We start from the raw sequence: 22,785 nt of genomic DNA, 5'->3' as shown, positions 1-22,785 counted from the left end.
AATTTACGAACCGACTATAAATCTATGATCAATGCTATGCTCAAAAACTTCGGAAGTATGTAAAATGCTGTATTAAAATGTTTGTTCAATGCAGTTATTTCAATAATACATATGTAATTGATGAACCGACTATAATTATAAGAAATTATCAATTTTATCTCAATACAGACCCAAAATAATGAATAATCCTGTATAAAAATGTTTAAGGCAGTTATTTAAATATATATACACGAGATTTAATCTTTATTTGATGAACCGACTATAACAATGAAAAGATGTCAATTTTCTCTCAATATAGACCCAAAAATTACAAAATTATGAATAATACTGTATAAAAATGTTTAATTAAGGCAGTTTTTTAAATATATATACAAGAAATTTAATCTTTAATTGGTGAACCGACTATAACAATGAAAAGATGTCAATTTTCTCTCAATATAGACCCAAAAATTACAAAATTATGAATAATACTGTATAAAAATGTTTAATTAAGGCAGTTTTTTAAATATATATACAAGAAATTTAATCTTTAATTGGTGAACCGACTATAACAATGAAAAGATGTCAATTTTCTCTCAATATAGACCCAAAAATTACAAAATTATGAATAATACTGTATAAAAATGTTTAATTAAGGCAGTTTTTTAAATATATATACAAGAAATTTGATCTTTAATTGATGAACCGACTATAACAATGAAAAGATGTCAATTTTCTCTCAATATAGACCCAAAAATTACAAAATTATGAATAATACTGTATAAAAATGTTTAATTAAGGCAGTTTTTTAAATATATATACAAGAAATTTGATCTTTAATTGATGAACCGACTATAACAATGAAAAGATGTCAATTTTCTCTCAATATAGACCCAAAAATCACAAAATTATGAATAATACTGTATAAAAATGTTTGTTTAAGGCAGTTATTTAAATATATATATACACGAAATTTAATCTTTATTTGATGAACCGACTATAACAATGAAAAGATGTCAATTTTCTCTCAATATAGACCCAAAAATTACAAAATTATGAATAATACTGTATAAAAATGTTTGTTTAAGGCAGTTATTTAAATATATATACACGAAATACAGTTTTTAATTGATGAACCGACTATAATTTACCAATAAACATCAATTTTTTTATTAAAGTATACCTAAAATCAATAAAAATATGTGAAATATTGAAATAAAACGATTTATTTATCGATTTATATCGGATATTAATCGAATTATATGATGAACCGACTATAATTCATGAGGAAAAATATATTTCCTGTTAACTTTCATTGAAAACTTCGAAGATATGTGGAAAATTGAAAACAAAATATTGTTCATTCAAGTTTTCTATTAATAACTAAAAATGGGCTTCATAGAATGAACCGACTATAAATCTAAGACAACAAATCAATTATTTCGAAACTTTTAAACAAAACTTTAGGAAGTACTAAAAGAAAATAATCATTCCATCCGTTTACCATCCATAAATTATGAATATTAAATTCAAACAACGCCGTTTCAACCATTTTTTTTTTATTTACTTTTTTCTTTCGGCAACGGAAATCATGCGCGTCTTCTAGTGGAAATTATGGAAAAGCGTGGTAAGGCATCAGTAACCAGTCGACGTTCGGTTGATTCAGTTGACAGCTAGCTAGTTGATTTCTCACAAAATTCGCGATATGAAGTTTTCAAAATGAAACCATGGACGGACCAGAGGTAAATCGCAAAACTTATCAAAAAAACCGATAAAAACAATTTAAAAATATTATTCTTATCAATAATTTTATCATAATCATGATTTTATTAATAATAAAACCGAAAGAAATCACCACCTTCACTTCAGTTGATTGAATACAGTTTATTACGAATACACTCGATCTAACACGAACATACACGAAAATGAGGTTTCTGATTGTGAGTTTGTTTGTATGTTTCTATTTGTATTTTTGTTTTTTGTTTTATTTTGTTTATTACAGATATTTTGTTTGTTTTTTGTAACTTTAAATGCAGCATCTGTCATTGAAACGGCTTTGAAGGATTTAGGTGAAAAATTAGGTTTGAAATTGGAAATTAACGTTCCCGATAAGGTACATACGGACGATGATGGCCGACAATTTGTTTATAAAAAAGATTGGGTTGGTAGTATACCGGTGTTAACCAAAAAGTATCTAGATAATGAAGAAATTGTGTACGTAGATAAAACTAATTATAAATCGTTTCAATAAGAAAATTGACGAGTTTTTTTGGAAGTTTTTGAAATATTGTTAGATGGAAAATAAACTTTTTTCAAAATATTTGATTTTTTTTTTAATTTTTGTTATATTCCGGAGCGTGTTGTAAAGTTTAAAAATATTTGAGTAAGTTTTGTCAAATTTCTGGAACTGGCTGGGAAATTTTTCGGAAAAAAATGATTTGGAACAAATTAGAATGTTCCAAATTTATTCTGCAGCAATTTAAAATATACAAAAATCATCAAGAACAATTTAGATTGTTCTAAAATGAACTAGAACAATAAAAAATGTACCGAAATTATCTAGAACAATTTATAATCTTTTGAATTTGCTTTCAAACCATTCACAATTTCACAAAATCACTTGGAATGTTCCAGGATCATTTGGAACAACTTAGAACGTATAAAAATTGTTCTGGAAGAATTTAAAATATGCAGCAATTGTTCTGGAACAGATTATAATATTTTAAATTTGTCCTGGAACAATTTAAAATTATCATAAAATCGCCTAGAACAATTTATAATGTTTTAAAATTGTCCTGGAAGCTTTTCGAATCTTCTAAAACGATTTTGTACGATTTAGAATGTTTTAAAATGAATCAGAACTAGTTGGAATATACAGAAAGTATTTAGAACAATTTATAATATTTTAAATCAATTTTCAAACCATTTATAATTTCATAGATTCGCATAAAACAATTTAGAATGTTCTAACATGAACTAGAACAATCAAAAATGTTCCGAAATTATCTAGAACAATTTATAATCTTTTGAATTTGCTTTCAAACCATTCACAATTTTACAAAATCACTTGGAATGTTCCAGGATCATTTGGAACAACTTAGAACGTATAAAAATTGTTCTGGAAGAATTTAAAATATGCAGCAATTGTTCTGGAACAGATTATAATATTTTAAATTTGTCCTGGAACAATTTAAAATTATCATAAAATCGCCTAGAACAATTTATAATGTTTTAAAATTGTCCTCGAAGCTTTTCGAATCTTCTAAAACGATTTTGTACGATTTAGAATGTTTTAAAATGAATCAGAACTAGTTGGAATATACAGAAAGTATTTAGAACAATTTATAATATTTTAAATCAATTTTCAAACCATTTATAATTTCATAGATTCGCATAAAACAATTTAGAATGTTCTAACATGAACTAGAACAATCAAAAATGTTCCGAAATTATCTAGAACAATTTATAATCTTTTGAATTTGCTTTCAAACCATTCACAATTTCACAAAATCACCTGGAATGTTCCAGGATCATTTGGAACAACTTAGAACGTATAAAAATGTTCTGGAAGAATTTAAAATATGCAGCAATTGTTCTGGAACAGATTATAATATTTTAAATTTATCCTGGAACCATTCAAAATTATCATAAAGTCGCCTAGAACAATTTATAATGTTTTCAAATTGTCCTGGAAGCTTTCCGAATCTTCTAAAATGATTTTGTACGATTTAGAATGTTTTAAAATGAATTAGAACAATTTGGAATATACAGAAAGTATTTAGAACAATTTATAATATTTTAAATCAACTTTCAAACCATTTATAATTCCATAGATTCGCATAAAACAATTTAGAATGTTCTAACATGAACTAGAACAATCAAAAATGTTCCGAAATTATCTAGAACAATTTATAATATTTTAAATCAACTTTCAAACCATTTATAATTCCATAGATTCGCATAAAACAATTTAGATTGTTCTATAATGAACTAGAACAATCAAAAATGTACTGAAAGTATCCAGAACAATTTATAATCTTTTGAATTTGCTTTCAAACCATTCATAATTTCACAAAATAACTTGGAATGTTCCAGGATCATTTGGAACAACTTATAACGTATAAAAATTGTTCTGGAAGAATTTAAAATATGCAGCAATTGTTCTGGAACAGATTATAATATTTTAAATTTGTCCTGGAACAATTTAAAATTATTATAAAAACGCCTTGAACAATTTATATTGTTTTAAAATTGTCCTGGAAGCTTTTCGAATCTTCTAAAATGATTTTGTACCATTTAGAATGTTTTAAAATGAATTAGAACAATTTGGAGTATACAGAAAGTATTTAGAACAATTTATAATATTTTAAATCAACTTTCAAACCATTTATAATTCCATAGATTCGCATAAAACAATTTAGATTGTTCTATAATGAACTAGAACAATAAAAAATGTACTGAAATTATCCAGAACAATTTATAATCTTTTGAATTTGCTTTCAAACCATTCATAATTTCACAAAATAACTTGGAATGTTCCAGGTTCATTTGGAACAACTTATAACGTATAAAAATTGTTCTGGAAGAATTTAAAATATGCAGCAATTGTTCTGGAACAGATTATAATATTTTAAATTTGTCCTGGAACAATTTAAAATTATCATAAAAACGCCTTGAACAATTTATATTGTTTTAAAATTGTCCTGGAAGCTTTTCGAATCTTCTAAAATGATTTTGTACCATTTAGAATGTTTTAAAATGAATTAGAACAATTTGGAGTATACAGAAAGTATTTAGAACAATTTATAATATTTTAAATCAACTTTCAAACCATTTATAATTGTTCTGGAAGTATTAAGAACAACCTAGAAGGATCTGGAACAACTTAGAATGTATGAAAATGTTTTGGAACAAATTGAAAAGTTTTCATTAGGTTCTGGAATGTTTAAGAATGTTCTAGAACTATAATAAAACCCCTTAATATACTCGAACAATTATATGCATGTATCAAATCGATCTGGAACATCTTAGAAGTTCATTGTGAATGTTGATTTTTCATTTAACTTTAGAAAGAACGAAATATCATATCGAAACATCAAATTACATCATTCAATTGTATCAGATAGAAAGAAGAACGTGTTCTAATTAAATTAGATGAAGTAAATAGATTTGTACACGCTATATACGATCTAATTTGGAGGTTAAACGAACGTCGTTTGTTTCAAACGGAATTTAATTAACGTACGAGGTAAACGCAAAGTATTAATTGGTCTATAACATCATTATACACTTGAACTTTCACCAATTATATTCGAAAACAAATATACCCTATGAAAAACGTACAAATCAGTAAATATTTTTTCTTCTCTAGGCATACAGATGCATGCAGATTTTATAAAAACGATTCGGAACAATTTATAATTGTCAAAACTATCTGGAAGAATTTAAAAAGGTTTTAAAATTGTTCTGGAATGCTTTGGAATGCTATAAATTGTTCCGAAACAATTTTTAACGTTCGAACAATTTAAAATCTCATAAAATGACCTGGAACAACTTAGAATATCAAAAAATCGGTAGGGAATCATTTAGAACGTCCCAGGAATTATTTAACGAGTTTTAAAACTACCCGGAACAAATTAGAAAGTTTTAAACCTGCCTGGAACAAATTATAACGATCTAAAATTATTTTGGAACAAACTAAAACGTCATCAAATGAACAATAACGAATTAGAAATCGATCGAAATTCATAGAGGTTTTGAAAACCATTTTAAATATTTTCAGAACTTAGAACGTTCTAAAATCGATCTGGAACAATATAGAATTCACTAAAATAGTAGGGAACAACTAATACAGTTTGAAAATCGTTATAGAACAAATTATAAAGTCATAAATATTCCAAAATTGCTATAGAATCCTTTAGAATGACCCTGAACTACTTAGAATGTTCCTTAATTGTCCTGGAACAAATTATAATTAACCAAAATAATCAAAACCGGAGTCAAATCTCCTGGAAAGAGAGATATATCTACTTAGAACGTTCTAAACTCATTTTGGAACTAATTTATAATATTCCAAAATTATTCAGAACAAAATATAATGTTCTGTTAAGATATTGAACGTTCTAAAATGATCTAGAACAATTTAAAATATTCTAAAATCGTTCTGGAAACATTTATAATATTCCAGAATTATTTAGAACGAAGTAAAATGTTCTAGAAAAATATTGAACGTTTTAAAATTATATAGAACAATTTGAAGCGTTTTAAAATCGTTGTGGAACCATTTATAATATTCCAAAATGATTTAGAACAAAGTAGAATGTTCTGGAAGTATATAGAACGTTCTTAAATGATCTGGAACAATTTAGAATGTTCTAAAATCGTTCTGGGACCGTTTATAATATTCCAAAATGATTTAGAACAAAGTAGAATGTTCTGGAAGTATATAGAACGTTCTTAAATGATCTGGAACAATTTAGAACGTTCTAAAAATGTTCTAGAACCATTTATAATATTCCAAAATGATTTAGAACAAAGTAGAATGTTCTGGAAGTATATAGAACGTTATAAAATGATCTGGAACAATTTAGAACGTTCTAAAAATGTTCTGGAACCATTTATAATATTCCAAAATGATTTAGAACAAAGTAGAATATTCTGGAAGTATATAGAACGTTCTAAAATCGTTCTGGAACCATTTATAATATTCCAAAATGATTTAAAACAAAGTAGAATGTTCTGTAAAGATATGGAAGGTTCTAAAATGATCTGGAACTTCGTAAAAGGTTTTGAAATTCATCCATAATCACAGGAAACTTGTAAAAAATGATTATTTTCTTGTTCCAGCTGTGTCGGTACAATAAATCTTCTGCTGAAGCTCCTCCAAATTCCCTTCAAGATACGATAGAACACGATAATTTTATGTCGATGATCGCCCAGATCGTTTGGAGTATCGTCTTCATATTTATGATAATAACGGCCACGTGCGGGAACTGTATAGTCATCTGGATAATCGTCGGTAAGGACAATTTGGTTTAATATAGTTGATGATGGTTGTTTGTCGCTGGTTGTAAAGTATTTTCGGGATGTTCTTTATTTGTTACAGCCCATCGAAGGATGAGAACGGTAACCAACTACTTTCTAGTCAACCTCAGCGCCGCCGATCTCCTTTTGACGACCTTAAATTGCATCTTCAACTTCATTTATATGTTACGAAGGTATAAACGTCTATTATTATTGTCGATTTCGCGTTCAATGACGAAGAAAATTATATCAGACGAAAAATTTTCCAATTAAGATAAGATAACGTCTATTTCTGATTCGATTTACCGCTCGAAAAGATTCGAAAATAATTGAGCGTAAATAAAAGCTTCGAATCAACATATTCGCCACGGTTTTTCGAAAAGAAAGTTTTCGCGAATCACGTGTATGATTAAATTAACGCGTTTTGTTTTTTGCTTTCCACGTCGTCTCAATTGATTTTACGAGCTTCCCAGATTATTGTTGTGCACTGAAAACGTTCATTATGAAGTTGAGATTCTATTGAAACGTTTAAATAAATTATATACTGCATTTGTTTGAACAAACTTATAGTCTTTAGGAATATTTTATGGCTTTTGGGAATATTTTATGGCTTTTAGGAACAATTTAATGGCTTTTAGGAACAATTTAATGGCTTTTGGGAACATTTTATGGCTTTTAGGAACAATTTAATGGCTTTTGGGAACATTTTATGGCTTTTAGTAACAATTTAATGGCTTTTGGGAACATTTTATGGCTTTTGGGAACATTTAAAGGCTTTTAGGAACATTTTATTGCTTTTGGGAACATTTTATGGCTTTTAGGAACATTTTTAATGTTCTAAATTATACACTGCATTTGTTTGAACAAACTTATAGTCTCTAGGAACAATTTAATTGCTTTTGGGAACATTTTATGGCTTTTGGGAACATTTTATGGCTTTTGGGAACATTTTATGGCTTTTAGGAACATTTGGTGGCTTTTAGGAACATTTTAAGGCTGTCGGGAACATTTTTAATTCTTCTGGAACAATTTTGAATGTTCTAAATGAGTTTATAACATTTTTGGAACATTAAACGTCATCATAGAACATTTTTAATCTGCGTTAGAACGTTATAGAACAAACCCCAATTTTCAAAAACACTTTTAAAGGTTTCAAACCGTTTTCGAATAGTGTTCTCTTTGTTTGAACATTTTATATGGGTTTTATATAGTTTTTACTTTCTTGGAACAATATTATGGTCTTGAGGAACATTTTATGGCTTTTGGGAACATTTTTAATGTTCTAAATTATACACTGCATTTGTTTGAACAAACTTATAGTTTTTAGGAACAATTTAATGGCTTTTGGGAACGTTTTATGACTTTTGGGAACATTTTATGGCTTTTAGGAACATTTTGTGGCTTTTAGGAACATTTTAAGGCTGTCGGGAACATTTTTAATTCTTCTGGAACAATTTGGAATGTTCTAAATGAGTTTATAACATTTTTGGAACATTAAACGTCATCATAGAACATTTTTAATCTGCGTTAGAACGTTATAGAACAAACCCCAATTTTCAAAAACACTTTTAAAGGTTTCAAACCGTTTTCGAATAGTGTTCTCTTTGTTTGAACATTTTATATGGGTTTTATATAGTTTTTACTTTCTTGGAACAATATTATGGTCTTGAGGAACATTTTATGGCTTTTGGGAACATTTTTAATGTTCTAAATTATACACTGCATTTGTTTGAACAAACTTATAGTTTTTAGGAACAATTTAATGGCTTTTGGGAACATTTTATGGCTTTTGGGAACATTTTATGGCTTTTAGGAACATTTTGTGGCTTTTAGGAACATTTTAAGGCTGTCGGGAACATTTTTAATTCTTCTGGAACAATTTTGAATGTTCTAAATGAGTTTATAACATTTTTGGAACATTAAACGTCATCATAGAACATTTTTAATCTGCGTTAGAACGTTATAGAACAAACCCTAATTTTCAAAAACACTTTTAAAGGTTTCAAACCGTTTTCGAATAGTGTTCTCTTTGTTTGAACATTTTATATGGGTTTTATATAGTTTTTACTTTCTTGGAACAATATTATGGTCTTGAGGAACATTTTATGGCTTTTGGGAACATTTTTAATGTTCTAAATTATACACTGCATTTGTTTGAACAAACTTATAGTTTTTAGGAACAATTTAATGGCTTTTGGGAACATTTTATGGCTTTTGGGAACATTATATGGCTTTTAGGAACATTTGGTGGCTTTTAGGAACATTTTAAGGCTGTCGGGAACATTTTTAATTCTTCTGGAACAATTTTAAATGTTCTAAATGAATTTATAACATTTTTGGAACATTAAACGTCATCATAGAACATTTTTAATCTGCGTTAGAACGTAATAGAACAAACCCCAATTTTCAAAAACACTTTTAAAGGTTTCAAACCGTTTTCGAATAGTGTTCTCTTTGTTTGAACATTTTATATGGGTTTTATATAGTTTTTACTTTCTTGGAACAATATTATGGTCTTGAGGAACATTTTATGGCTTTTGGGAACATTTTTAATGTTCTAAATTATACACTGCATTTGTTTGAACAAACTTATAGTTTTTAGGAACAATTTAATGGCTTTTGGGAACATTTTATGGCTTTTGGGAACATTTTATGACTTTTAGGAACATTTGGTGGCTTTTAGGAACATTTTAAGGCTGTCGGGAACATTTTTAATTCTTCTGGAACAATTTTGAATGTTCTAAATGAGTTTATAACATTTTTGGAACATTAAACGTCATCATAGAACATTTTTAATCTGCGTTAGAACGTTATAGAACAAACCCCAATTTTCAAAAACACTTTTAAAGGTTTCAAACCGTTTTCGAATAGTGTTCTCTTTGTTTGAACATTTTATATGGGTTTTATATAGTTTTTACTTTCTTGGAACAATATTATGGTCTTGAGGAACATTTTATGGCTTTTGGGAACATTTTTAATGTTCTAAATTATACACTGCATTTGTTTGAACAAACTTATAGTTTTTAGGAACAATTTAATGGCTTTTGGGAACATTTTATGGCTTTTGGGAACATTATATGGCTTTTAGGAACATTTGGTGGCTTTTAGGAACATTTTAAGGCTGTCGGGAACATTTTTAATTCTTCTGGAACAATTTTAAATGTTCTAAATGAATTTATAACATTTTTGGAACATTAAACGTCATCATAGAACATTTTTAATCTGCGTTAGAACGTAATAGAACAAACCCCAATTTTCAAAAACACTTTTAAAGGTTTCAAACCGTTTTCGAATAGTGTTCTCTTTGTTTGAACATTTTATATGGGTTTTATATAGTTTTTACTTTCTTGGAACAATATTATGGTCTTGAGGAACATTTTATGGCTTTTGGGAACATTTTTAATGTTCTAAATTATACACTGCATTTGTTTGAACAAACTTATAGTTTTTAGGAACAATTTAATGGCTTTTGGGAACATTTTATGGCTTTTGGGAACATTTTTAATGTTCTGAATTAATTCATAACATTTTTGGAACATTTAACGTCATCATTCAATTTTCAAAAACTCTCGAAATATCCAAAATCCCGTCCAGAACTCAAAATTATCGCGATTACTAGGAGTTTTCCAAATATTTCATGAAATCTGGATAATTTCCAAAATTCTAAGTTATTTTCTAAAGGTTGGCAAAACATAGAATTTTCAAAAATTTTGAATTTGTACGAATTTTCCAAAAACTCTCAAAATATCCTAAATCCTGTCCAGAAATCAAAATTTTTCGAAATTATTTCCAAAATACTTTTACGAATTTTTCTCAAGTTTTTTACGTAATTTTCAAATTTTCAAAAACCGCATCGATTTTTATGAAAATATTTCTAAAAACTTTCCTAATACATCTCGTATAATATATATTTAAATAACAATTAGAAATTGAACGAAACTCGTTATGTAATAAAAACGAATAGGGGGGACACGACGATGATGATTAGATTTGATTAGAGTCCAAGGCCGACATCAAAACAACATCATCATCAATCAGTCGCGTCAGATAAACCCACCGAAATGGATCTCACCGAAAAACAACAAAATCTCATTCGGAAAATCGCCAACGAAAACGACATCGAAAATTTCCAATTAACCAAAACCCCCGGATCGCTGAGAGGCGACAACTTCCTCGGCATCCTAACAGCCATCACCCTATACAACAAACAAAAAACCCTAAACCTCATCCTGAAAACCGCCCACCAGAACGAAGCCTTCAGAAAGGCGGCCCCGGTGCACGAAATGTTCGACAGGGAGATCTACATGTACAACAAAGTTTTCCCGGAATTCGAAAAATACCAAAAAAACCACAACATCGCCGACGCCTTCGACAGCACCCCCAAACTCTACGGCTACTGTCTAGAAGATAAAAACGAGTCCCTCGTAATGGAGAATTTAAAAAAATCCGGCTACAAATTATGGGATAAAAGAATCCCCATGAACCACGATCACGTAGAGGCCGTTTTAGTCCAATACGCAAATTTCCACGCGGTGTCTTTGGCTATGAGGCAGTTAGACGGTGAATTATTCGCTCGAGTGACTCGTCCTATTAAAAAAAACGTTTTCGACAACATGGAGATGATCGGGAATAAGGATAAATTCCAAGGGTACGTCAATGCTGTGATGAGTAATGGGTATAAGGCTGTGGAGGGCGATCGGGACCTGGTGGAGTGTCTTAAGAAAGTGGAAAGTCAAATTTACGATTTATTTCAGAATCGTTTCGATAATGACGAGTTTAAGTTGGTGGTGAGTCATGGGGATTGTTGGTGCAACAATTTTTTGTTTAAATATGAGGTAAATATAATTTTTTTTCTATTAAATATATACAGTATTGGTCGAAATTTAGTTAAGCGATTGTTTTTATTTTTTATTTTTGGTTTCATACATTTGACGCCCTCTATTTCGTAAAATAAAAATAGTTCCTCAGTGAAAATTTCATGGATTAATAAGGAATTGTTCTTTTATATACTGGGTGTTCACATAACTCTTTGCGTGGAATAGTTTTGGAGATATGGTCGATTTTATGGAGGTATAACTTTGAGGCACTATATCTCAGAAATTACAGGCAATACAAACATGAGAATTTGACAGTTTAAGAAAAATTTATTACGTAGTGAAAAGAATTTATTAAAAACTTCATTATTTTCACTGGTTTCGTAGTTATAACAATTTTTATGAAGTTGGAATTTTTGTTAAAACGAAAAGATGTAAACAAACTTTAAGGCACTGTATCTCAGAAATTAACGGAAATAGGAACATGAAAATTTCATAGTTCATAAAGAACTATTGTATAATCAACAGAATTTATAAAAATGTCATTATTTTCACTGGTTTCGAAGTTATAACAATTTTTATGAAGTTGGAATTTTTGTTAAAACGAAAAGATGTAAACGAACTTTGGGGCACTATATCTCAGAAATTAGAGGCAATAGAAACATAAGAATTTGACACTTTATGAAGATTTTATTCCGTAGTCGGAAGAATTTATGAAAACATCATTATATTCACTAGTTTCGAAGTTATAAAAATTTTTATAAAGTTGGAATTGTGTTAAAACAAAAAGATGTAAACGAACTTTGAGGCACTATATCTCAGAAATTACTGGCAATACAAACATGAGAATTTGACAGTTTAAGAAAAATTTATTACGTAGTGAAAAGAATTTATTAAAAACTTCATTATTTTCACTAGTTTCGAAGTTATAACAATTTTTATGAAGTTGGAATTTTTGTTAAAACGAAAAGATGTAAACAAACTTTAAGGCACTGTATCTCAGAAATTAACGGAAATAGGAACATGAAAATTTCATAGTTCATAAAGAATCTATTGTATAATCAACAGAATTTATAAAAATGTCATTATTTTCACTGGTTTCGAAGTTATAACAATTTTTATGAGGTTGGAATTTTTGTTAGAACGAAAAGATGTAAACGAAATTTGGGGCACTATATCTCAAAAACTACAGGCAATAGAAACTTGAGAATTTTACACTTTAAGACGAATTTATTCCGTAGTCAACAGAATTTATAAAAATGTCAACATTTCCACTTGTTTTGAAGTTATAACTATTTTTATGAAGTTAGAACTAAAAGATGCAAACGAACTTTGTGGCACTGTATCTCAGAAACTAATGAGAATAGAAATATGAAAATTTGACAGATCAAGAACTATTCATTCTATAATCAAAAGAATTTAAAAAAAAATCATTATTCCTACTAGTTTTTGAGTTATGAACAATTTTATGAAGATATAATTTTTAATGATAGTGAACTTTAAGATACTGTATCTCAAGAATTAGTTGGATTGAAAAAATGAAATTTTCACAGCTTATTCATCAACCATTTTCTAATTTAAAAATTATAAAAACGACTTATTATATATAACGGTTTCGAATATATAAGTCAGTTCATAAGAATATAATATTTTTAAAGATATTAACTTTTGAGCTCTATATCTCGGAAACTAGTGACGTTTTTGTATAAAAAAATACCTTTTTTGAAATTAGAAACACAAAATTTTCGAGTTAAAGTTTCATATTAAACTATTTTTAAAGTTATAAGTGCAAAAACACGACGAAATCTTTGTCTATAATATTTGATGGTACAAAAAAATGTTACACCCTGTATAATCTTAGCTGAAAATTCAAAATTCTACTAAGACGTTTAGTAAACAATCGTAAAGATTCTATAAAAATCTCTACATAAAACAATTGAAGAAATATATAAAAAATATGTGAAAAATAATTTAGAGTTGAAAAAAATTTTAAAAATCGATTTTCAAGTGACGTAGATTTGTTTAAAACAATGAACAATGCATGTTATTATTCTAACTTCACACTATTTAAAAGATAAATTATCATTGAATAAATAATTCCATGAAATATGCCATTAATTTCGATAAAAATATTAATCAAATAAAGATAATAATTATAACATCAAAATAAATTAGTTGGAAGTAAAACCTAGAATATATAAAGTGATTATGCTCATAAATTATAAATTACTGCATACTTCGAAAATATTTTCAATTCGAAATACAGGGTGAATCATCAATATTTCTTCCTCAAAAACGAGAAAGATGATATTTGAATTTAGAATTACCCAATGAAAGATGATGGTGGTCTTTGGAGCACTGTATCTCAGAAATTAATTGAAATAGAAACGTCAAAATTTCACAGGATATGAATCAATTATTCTATAATCGAATGAGTGAAGAAATAATAGAAATAATTCGATAATCTCACTGGTTTTGAGGTTAGGATGAATTTTATGGTAGTATAATGTTGATTGTACTTGGAAATGTTAACGAACTTTAGGGAACTCTATCTCAGAAATTAATTAGAATAGGAACGTAAATTTATGACAGGATATAAATTAATTATTCTGTAATCATATAAATTAAAACTAATTAAATATTCCCACTGGTTATGCTGTTATGACGAATTTTATGGATTTAAAATTTTTGATGTTTGAAAAATATTATTGAATTTTAGGGCACTGTATCTTAGAAATTAATTGAAATAGAAACGTCAAAATTCCACAGGATATGAATCAATTATTCTATAATCAAATGAGTTTAGAAATAATTCGATATTTCCACTGGTTTTGAGGTTAGGACGCATTTTATGGTGGTATAATTTTGACAGTACTGAGAAATGTTAACGAACTTTAGGGCACTGTATCTCAGAAATTAAAAGAAATAAAAACGTTAAACTTTCACAGGACATGAATCAATTATTCTATAATCAAATGAGTTTAGAAATAATTCGATATTTCCACTGGTTTTAAGGTTATGATGAATTTTATGAGTTATAATTTTTGATATTACTGAAAAATGTTATTGAGTTTAGGGCACTATATCTCAGAAATCAATAGAAAGAGGAACTTCAAAATTTCACAGGATATAAAGAAATTATTCTATAATCGAATGAATTTAGAAATAATTCGATATTTCCACTAGTTTTGAGGTTAGGACGCATTTTATGGTGGTATAATTTTGATAGTACTGAGATATGTTAACGAACTTTAGGGCACTGTATCTCATAAAATAAAAGAAATAAGAAAGTAAAACTTTGACAGGACATAAATCAATTATTCTGTAATCAAGTGAGTTTAGAAATAATTCGATAATCTCACTAGTTTTGAGGTTAGGACGCATTTTATGGTGGTATAATTTTGATAGTACTGAGAAATGTTAACGAACTTTAGGGCACTGTATCTCAGAAATCAATAGAAAGAGGAACGTCAAAATTTCACAGGATATGAATCAATTATTCTGTAATCAAATGAGTTTAGAAATAATTCGATAATCTCACTGGTTTTGAGGTTAGGACGCATTTTATGGTGGTATAATTTTGATAGTACTGAGAAATGTTAACAAACTTTAGGGCACTGTATCTCAGAAATCAATAGAAAGAGGAACGTCAAAATTTCACAGGATATAAAGCAATTATTCTATAACCAAATGAGTTTAGAAACAATTCGATATTTCCACTGGTTTTGAGGTTAGGACGCATTTTATGGTGGTATAATTTTGACAGTACTGAGAAATGTTAACGAACTTTAGGGCACTGTATCTCAGAAATCAATAGAAAGAGGAACGTCAAAATTTCACAGGATATAAAGCAATTATTCTATAATCAAATGAGTTTAGAAACAATTCGATATTTCCACTGGTTTTGAGGTTAGGACGCATTTTATGGTGGTATAATTTTGACAGTACTGAGAAATGTTAACGAACTTTAGGGCACTGTATCTCAGAAATCAATAGAAAGAGGAACGTCAAAATTTCACAGGATATGAATCAATTATTCTGTAATCAAATGAGTTTAGAAATAATTCGATAATCTCACTGGTTTTGAGGTTAGGACGCATTTTATGGTGGTATAATTTTGATAGTACTGAGATATGTTAACGAACTTTAGGGCACTGTATCTCAGAAAATAAAAGAAATAAGAAAGTAAAACTTTGACAGGACATAAATCAATTATTCTGTAATCAAGTGAGTTTAGAAATAATTCGATAATCTCACTGGTTTTGAGGTTAGGACGCATTTTATGGTGGTATAATTTTGATAGTACTGAGAAATGTTAACAAACTTTAGGGCACTGTATCTCAGAAATCAATATAAAGAGGAACGTCAAAATTTCACAGGATATAAAGCAATTATTCTATAATCGAATGAATTTAGAAACAATTCGATATTTTCATTGATTTCGAAGTTATAATTATTTTTATGGGGTTAGATTTAAAAAAAAAAACGTACATTCAATATTTTTCTTTCAGGTATCTGATGTACCTTCAAGTTTAAGGATAATTGACTGGCAATTGTCTTCTGTTACCACCCCCGCTTATGATATAGTCTATTTTCTATTGACCAATAGCTCGGAGGCGGTCTTAAAAAATTACAAAAAATATTTACAATTATATTATGAAGCCCTATCATCGAGATTGAGAGAATTCGGTTGCGATGTGAATCAGATATTTTCCTATGACGATATGGAAAAACATTTGCATACTTTCATGGCTTTTGGTGTTTATACGAGTATAATGATCCTAAAATTGGTTAATTCGGAGCCGGAGGAGGCTCCCGATTTTTCCAATGTTGAAAACGACGGGAATTTCATGGACAAAATGGAATACGAAATGAAAAATAGCGCAGGATACGCCGACAGGCTTAAAACAATATTAAAATTTGTAAATGAAAACGATTTAATTTAATAAAATTGTTGTTTTTTGAACGGTTTTTCACGTACATCCTGTATATTGTATGTTGAAATAATTTTGATAAACGGAAACGATTTTTTTTTGTTTTTACAGAAATTGGACTTTTGGGAATTGGTATTGCACTGTAAGTAATTTCATTGCTAATGCGACAGTTGCTGCCAGCGTGTTTACTTTGACAGGAATTTCATGTGACAGGTATAATAACATTATTCTAACATCCGAAAACCCCAAAAAAAATTTAAACATACAGGAGATTTCAAAATTAGTTCGTCTAAATTATAAGTTGTAACTTTACTGCACTGTATCTCGAAAACTAGTTAAAAATTTTTGGTGAAAAGATATTTTATTGGAAAATTAGAACTTTTTTAGTCCGTACAAGGTTTTTGTAACGCCCTGAGCATAACAATTCGGTATATATAAGGGAAGAAAGAAAAGTATGTCGTTTTTATGACAAAAATTACAAGTGGAATTTAACACCCTGTATCTCAGTTATTATATATAACCATAATGTCAAATTTGACACATATGTAAATAGAAACATTACGAATCGATTGCAGTTTAGTGAGAAGCGCTAACTACGACGGCTTGGGAAATATGAGGGTAGAAAGAAAAGTATGTCGTTTTTATGACAAAAATTGCAAGTGGAATTTAACACACTGTATCTCAGTTATTATTCATAACCATACTGTCAAATTTGGCACATATGTGAATAGAAACATTACGAATCGATTGCAGTTTAGTGAGAAGCGCTAACTAGGACGGCTTGGGAAATATGAGGGTAGAAAGAAAAGTATGTCGTTTTTATGACTAAAATTACAAGTGGAATTTAACACCCTGTACCTCAGTTATTATTCATAACCATACTGTCAAATTTGACACATATGTAAATAGAAGCATTACGAATCGATTGCAGTTTAGTGAGAATCGCTAACTACGACGGCTTGGGAAATATGAGGGTAGAAAGAAAAGTATGTCATTTTTATAACAAAAGTAAGAGACGACTTCAACACCCTGTATCTCAGTTATTATTTATAACTATAATGTCAACTTTTACGCGTTCATGCATGAAACGATATTGAATCGTATGGTGTTTTATAAAAAGCTCTTGGTTGGACGATTTGGTCGATATTAAAGTAGAAAGGAAACTATGTCATTTTTATGAAAAAAATTGTGATCGGACTTCAACACCCTGTATCTCGGAAACTAAAGAAAATAAATAACAGAAAATTTGACAGTTTATAAAGTAAATGGTTCACAATATACAGGGCATAAAAATAATTTGTTATAGTTAATTGTTTCGGAGATACGGAGCTTCATACGTGGTTATTTTTTATATAAATCTAACGATATAAAATCAGGCGATTTAGAAGTCCACCAGATGATCTAATGCATTAGTTTAGGATGATTTTGGTACTATAATATTAATTTTGACGATTTTAATGCAGATATCGAGATCTAGTATCATTTTATTCGCAGATATTTAGCTATAGTTTACCCCTTAGAACCACGAATGTCGAAAACTTCATCTATAATCATCATCGCGATCATCTGGACAACCAGTATGTTACTGGCGCTTCCCTGTTTACTTTATTCGAGAACAGTAGCTCATGTGTAAGTATATTTTTGCAACAGGGACAAACTGTATATATACAAAACGGAATCACGCTGAAAAAAGTATCGAAATAATTTTTTTTGCTTAAATTGTTGTAGTACGAAGAAAAAACATCGAATTGGTTGCATACTAGTTTGGCCCGACGAGAAACATTTCGGCTCAACTTATGACTTCTGGTGAGACAATCATCAATGATTAGATACATATTTAAGTCGAGAATTTTTCGTGAACGCCTCGTATATATGTACCAACCGGATCGCTAAGGGATTTTTTGCCAAAAAAAACCTTATTTTCAAAAAAAAATTATCCCTAAAAAATATTTAAATGATACGCCTATGGTTAAAAATATTCACTATCTATTTTATCGGCATTACAGTTTTACGTATTGCAACGCCACCTATTATACGATAGATATATTAAAACTATTACGAATTAACTGTAAAAATAAATACGAGGTAGGATTGATAGTTAATAGATGGCAATACGTAAATATATTTTTGGTAAAATGCTTTTTTAGGTACCAAACGACTTTTCTGGTAGTTACGTATGTAGTACCCATGGTTTTAATGTCGATTTCTTATACCATGATTGGTACGGTACTATGGGGATCGGGATCTATTGGAGAAAAAACGCAAAGACAAATGGATGCTATTAAATCAAAAAGAAGGGTGAGTTTAAAAGTTACCGTTGTCAAATTCGATAATTGAAAAGATTATGAATCGATTGAAGTGCTATATGAGGCTCTAAGTTGAATGATTTGAAAGATATTAGGATTGAAAATAAAGTATGTCATTTTTATAACAATAAAGTTCATCAACTTTAATACCCTGTATCTCAGTTATCATTCCAAACTGAAATGTGAAATTGGACACATTCGTATATGAAAAGATTGTAAATCGAATGTTGTTTTTAAAAAAGCTTTAAGTTCAACAGTTTGGTCGATATAAGGGTAGAAGTGGAAGTATGTCATATTCATGACGAAAAATGTTCTTCATTTTTAACACCCTGTATCTCTGTTATCATTCCAAACCGAAATGTTAAATTCTACAAATTTATATATTAAATCATTATGAATCGAATGATGTTTTTAAAAAAGCTCTAAGTTGAACGGTTCGGTCGATATAAGGGTAAAAGTGGAAGTATGTCATATTCATGACAAAAAAAGTTCTTCATTTTTAACACCCTGTATCTCTGTTATCATTCCAAACCGAAATGTTAAATTCTACAAATTTATATATTAAAAGATTATAAATCGAATGATGTTTGTAAAAAAGCTTTAAGTTCAACAGTTCGGTCGATATAAGGGTAGAAGTGGAAGTATGTCATATTCATGACAAAAAAAGTTCTTCATTTTTAACACCCTGTACCTCTGTTATCATTCCAAACCGAAATGTTAAATTCTACAAATTTATATATTAAAAGATTATAAATCGAATGATGTTTTTAAAAAAGCTTTAAGTTCAACAGTTCGGTCGATATAAGGGTAGAAGTGGAAGTATGTCATATTGATGACAAAAAAAGTTCTTCATTTTTAACACCCTGTATCTCTGTTATCATTCCAAACCGAAATGTTAAATTCTACAAATTTATATATTAAAAGATTATAAATCGAATGATGTTTGTAAAAAAGCTTTAAGTTCAACAGTTCGGTCGATATAAGGGTAGAAGTGGAAGTATGTCATATTCATGACAAAAAAAGTTCTTCATTTTTAACACTCTGTTATCATTCCAAACCGAAATGTTAAATTCTACAAATTTATATATTAAAAGATTATAAATCGAATGATGTTTTTAAAAAAGCTTTAAGTTCAACAGTTCGGTCGATATAAGGGTAGAAGTGGAAGTATGTCATATTCATGACAAAAAAAGTTCTTCATTTTTAACACCCTGTATCTCTGTTATCATTCCAAACCGAAATGTTAAATTCTACAAATTTATATATTAAAAGATTATAAATCGAATGATGTTTTTAAAAAAGCTTTAAGTTCAACAGTTCGGTCGATATAAGGGTAGAAGTGGGAGTATGTCATATTCATGACAAAAAAAGTTATTCATCTTGAACACCCTGTATCTCAGTTACTATTTATACGTGATACGTCAAATTTAATATAATAATAAACGAAACAATGATAAATCTGTTGGTGTTTTGTAAAAAGCTTCAAGTATGACGATTCAAAAAATATTATTAATAAAATCTTAAAATGTTGTGTCGCTAAAAATTGTACAATCTAAACTCGACAACGCGAGAAACGGGATTAATATTAATTCTGACAGCTGTCAATCAACTTTTCAGTAATCGAGATCGAAGTCAACTCCAATGAATCGGTGTAAATATTACTTAAAATTGTACAGGACCGTACTCGCCTTTATAGTAGTAGAATTAATTTTCAGTTTATCGATCTGATTGGTAAATTCGTATTTTTAGGTGGTGAAGATGTTTGTATTAGTTGTAGTTATATTCGGATCTTGTTGGCTACCTTACCACATCTATTTTATCTATGTTTATTTCGATACGAAAATTTTGTTTAAAAAATACACTCAGCACGTTTATCTCGGGTTCTATTGGTTAGCAATGTCGAACGCCATGGTAAATCCCCTAATTTATTATTGGATGAATACAAGGTAACTTTAAAAAGTCGTTTTTATGGAACTTTGTATGATAATAGATGGCGCTTTGGTTTCAGATTTAGGAATTATTTCAAATCGGCTATTTGCGGTAGTTTGACGTGTATGTCGTCCGGAAATCGATATGACACGTATACGTATTCGAAATCAGGTAGGAATCGATTCATTTTATCGAAAATTTGAAGACGATTTTTCGTTTTTAAGCGAACGATACGATCAAAATTCGACTGACGAATCCTAAGGAGCAAGAAAACGATTATCGTAAAGGGAATGTCCTGCAGAATTATCCTTCGAAGACGAAATTTGATAGAGGAGGAGCCGGAAAAAGATGGTACCGAAGGAGTCGGAAAAAAGTCGAAAACACCATGTTGTAAATGGGGAATTCGAAAAAAATATTGTGATAAATGTTTATTGTTGTTAATAAAGTTTTTTGAGTGTCGAAATTTGTTTTATTTAACATTTTTCTTTCCTGGAGGATTTTTTTGTCTAGTTTCACGGGACAGTTGAAAAAACAGTTGAAATCGCGTAATAATTGTTGTACTTTGGAAAAGAAATATACTGCAGGCCTCAATGGATAAACCGACTATAAATCTTTGATGAATAATCAGTTTTCTGTTCACCTTTACCAAAAAAATTTCGAGAAAATAGAATTTTCTGCAAAACAAATGGAATTTGGACTTTAATGGATGAACCGACTATAAATCTATGAAGAAAAAGCAGTTTTGTGTTCACTTTTACCGAAAAACTTCGAAAATAAAGAAAATACTAAGGGAAAAGTAGATTTTATCGATTTTTTCTTAGAAACAAATGGAATTTGGGTTTTAATTGATGAACCGAATATAAATCTATGATGAAAAAGCAGTTTTGTGTTCACTTTTACCAAAAAACCTCGAAAATATAGAAAATACTGAGAAAAAAGTTGGGTTTTATCGTTTTTTTCCGAGAAACAAATGGAATTTGGACTTTAATGGATGAACCGACTATAAATCTATGATGGAAAATCAGTTTTGTGTTCACTTTTACCGAAAAACTTCGAAAATAAAGAAAATACTAAGGGAAAAGTAGATTTTATCGATTTTTTCTTAGAAACAAATGGAATTTGGGTTTTAATTGATGAACCGACTATAAATCTATGATGAAAAAGCAGTTTTGTGTTCACTTTTACCAAAAAACCTCGAAAATACTGAGAAAAAAGTTGGTTTTTATCGTTTTTTTCCGAGAAACAAATGGAATTTGGACTTTAATGGATGAACCGACTATAAATCTATGATGGAAAATCAGTTTTGTGTTCACTTTTACCGAAAAACTTCGAAAATAAAGAAAATACTAAGGGAAAAGTAGATTTTATCGATTTTTTCTTAGAAACAAATGGAATTTGGGTTTTAATTGATGAACCGACTATAAATCTATGATGAAAAAGCAGTTTTGTGTTCACTTTTACCAAAAAACCTCGAAAATACTGAGAAAAAAGTTGGTTTTTATCGTTTTTTTCCGAGAAACAAATGGAATTTGGACTTTAATGGATGAACCGACTATAAATCTATGATGGAAAATCAGTTTTGTGTTCACTTTTACCGAAAAACTTCGAAAATAAAGAAAATACTAAGGGAAAAGTAGATTTTATCGATTTTTTCTTAGAAACAAATGGAATTTGGGTTTTAATTGATGAACCGACTATAAATCTATGATGAAAAAGCAGTTTTGTGTTCACTTTTACCAAAAAACCTCGAAAATACTGAGAAAAAAGTTGGTTTTTATCGTTTTTTCCGAGAAACAAATG

At 29.0% G+C, this 22,785-nt stretch overlaps 2 protein-coding genes across 2 annotated transcripts; both read left to right on the top strand.

Moving 5' to 3' along the window:
* Positions 1–1,398: 1,398 nt before the first annotated feature.
* LOC130443459 (tachykinin-like peptides receptor 86C) lies at positions 1,399–21,448 on the top strand. The gene is made up of 10 exons (XM_056778102.1): positions 1,399–1,721; positions 6,826–6,997; positions 7,085–7,196; positions 16,862–16,963; positions 18,245–18,379; positions 18,479–18,556; positions 18,898–19,048; positions 20,806–21,002; positions 21,065–21,156; positions 21,210–21,448. Exons 1-10 carry the CDS (start codon positions 1,707–1,709, stop codon positions 21,377–21,379), a joined length of 1,224 nt encoding a protein of 407 aa, XP_056634080.1. The 5' UTR covers positions 1,399–1,706; the 3' UTR covers positions 21,380–21,448.
* Positions 11,005–16,804, top strand: LOC130443460 (uncharacterized). Its single transcript, XM_056778103.1, has 2 exons — positions 11,005–11,837; positions 16,328–16,804. Exons 1-2 carry the CDS (start codon positions 11,064–11,066, stop codon positions 16,760–16,762), a joined length of 1,209 nt encoding a protein of 402 aa, XP_056634081.1. The 5' UTR covers positions 11,005–11,063; the 3' UTR covers positions 16,763–16,804.
* Positions 21,449–22,785: the final 1,337 nt, after the last annotated feature.

This window comes from Diorhabda sublineata, chromosome 4 (assembly GCF_026230105.1).
Source record: "Diorhabda sublineata isolate icDioSubl1.1 chromosome 4, icDioSubl1.1, whole genome shotgun sequence".
Lineage (NCBI taxonomy): Eukaryota > Metazoa > Arthropoda > Insecta > Coleoptera > Chrysomelidae > Diorhabda > Diorhabda sublineata.
This window is presented reverse-complemented; position numbering and strand designations above follow the sequence as displayed.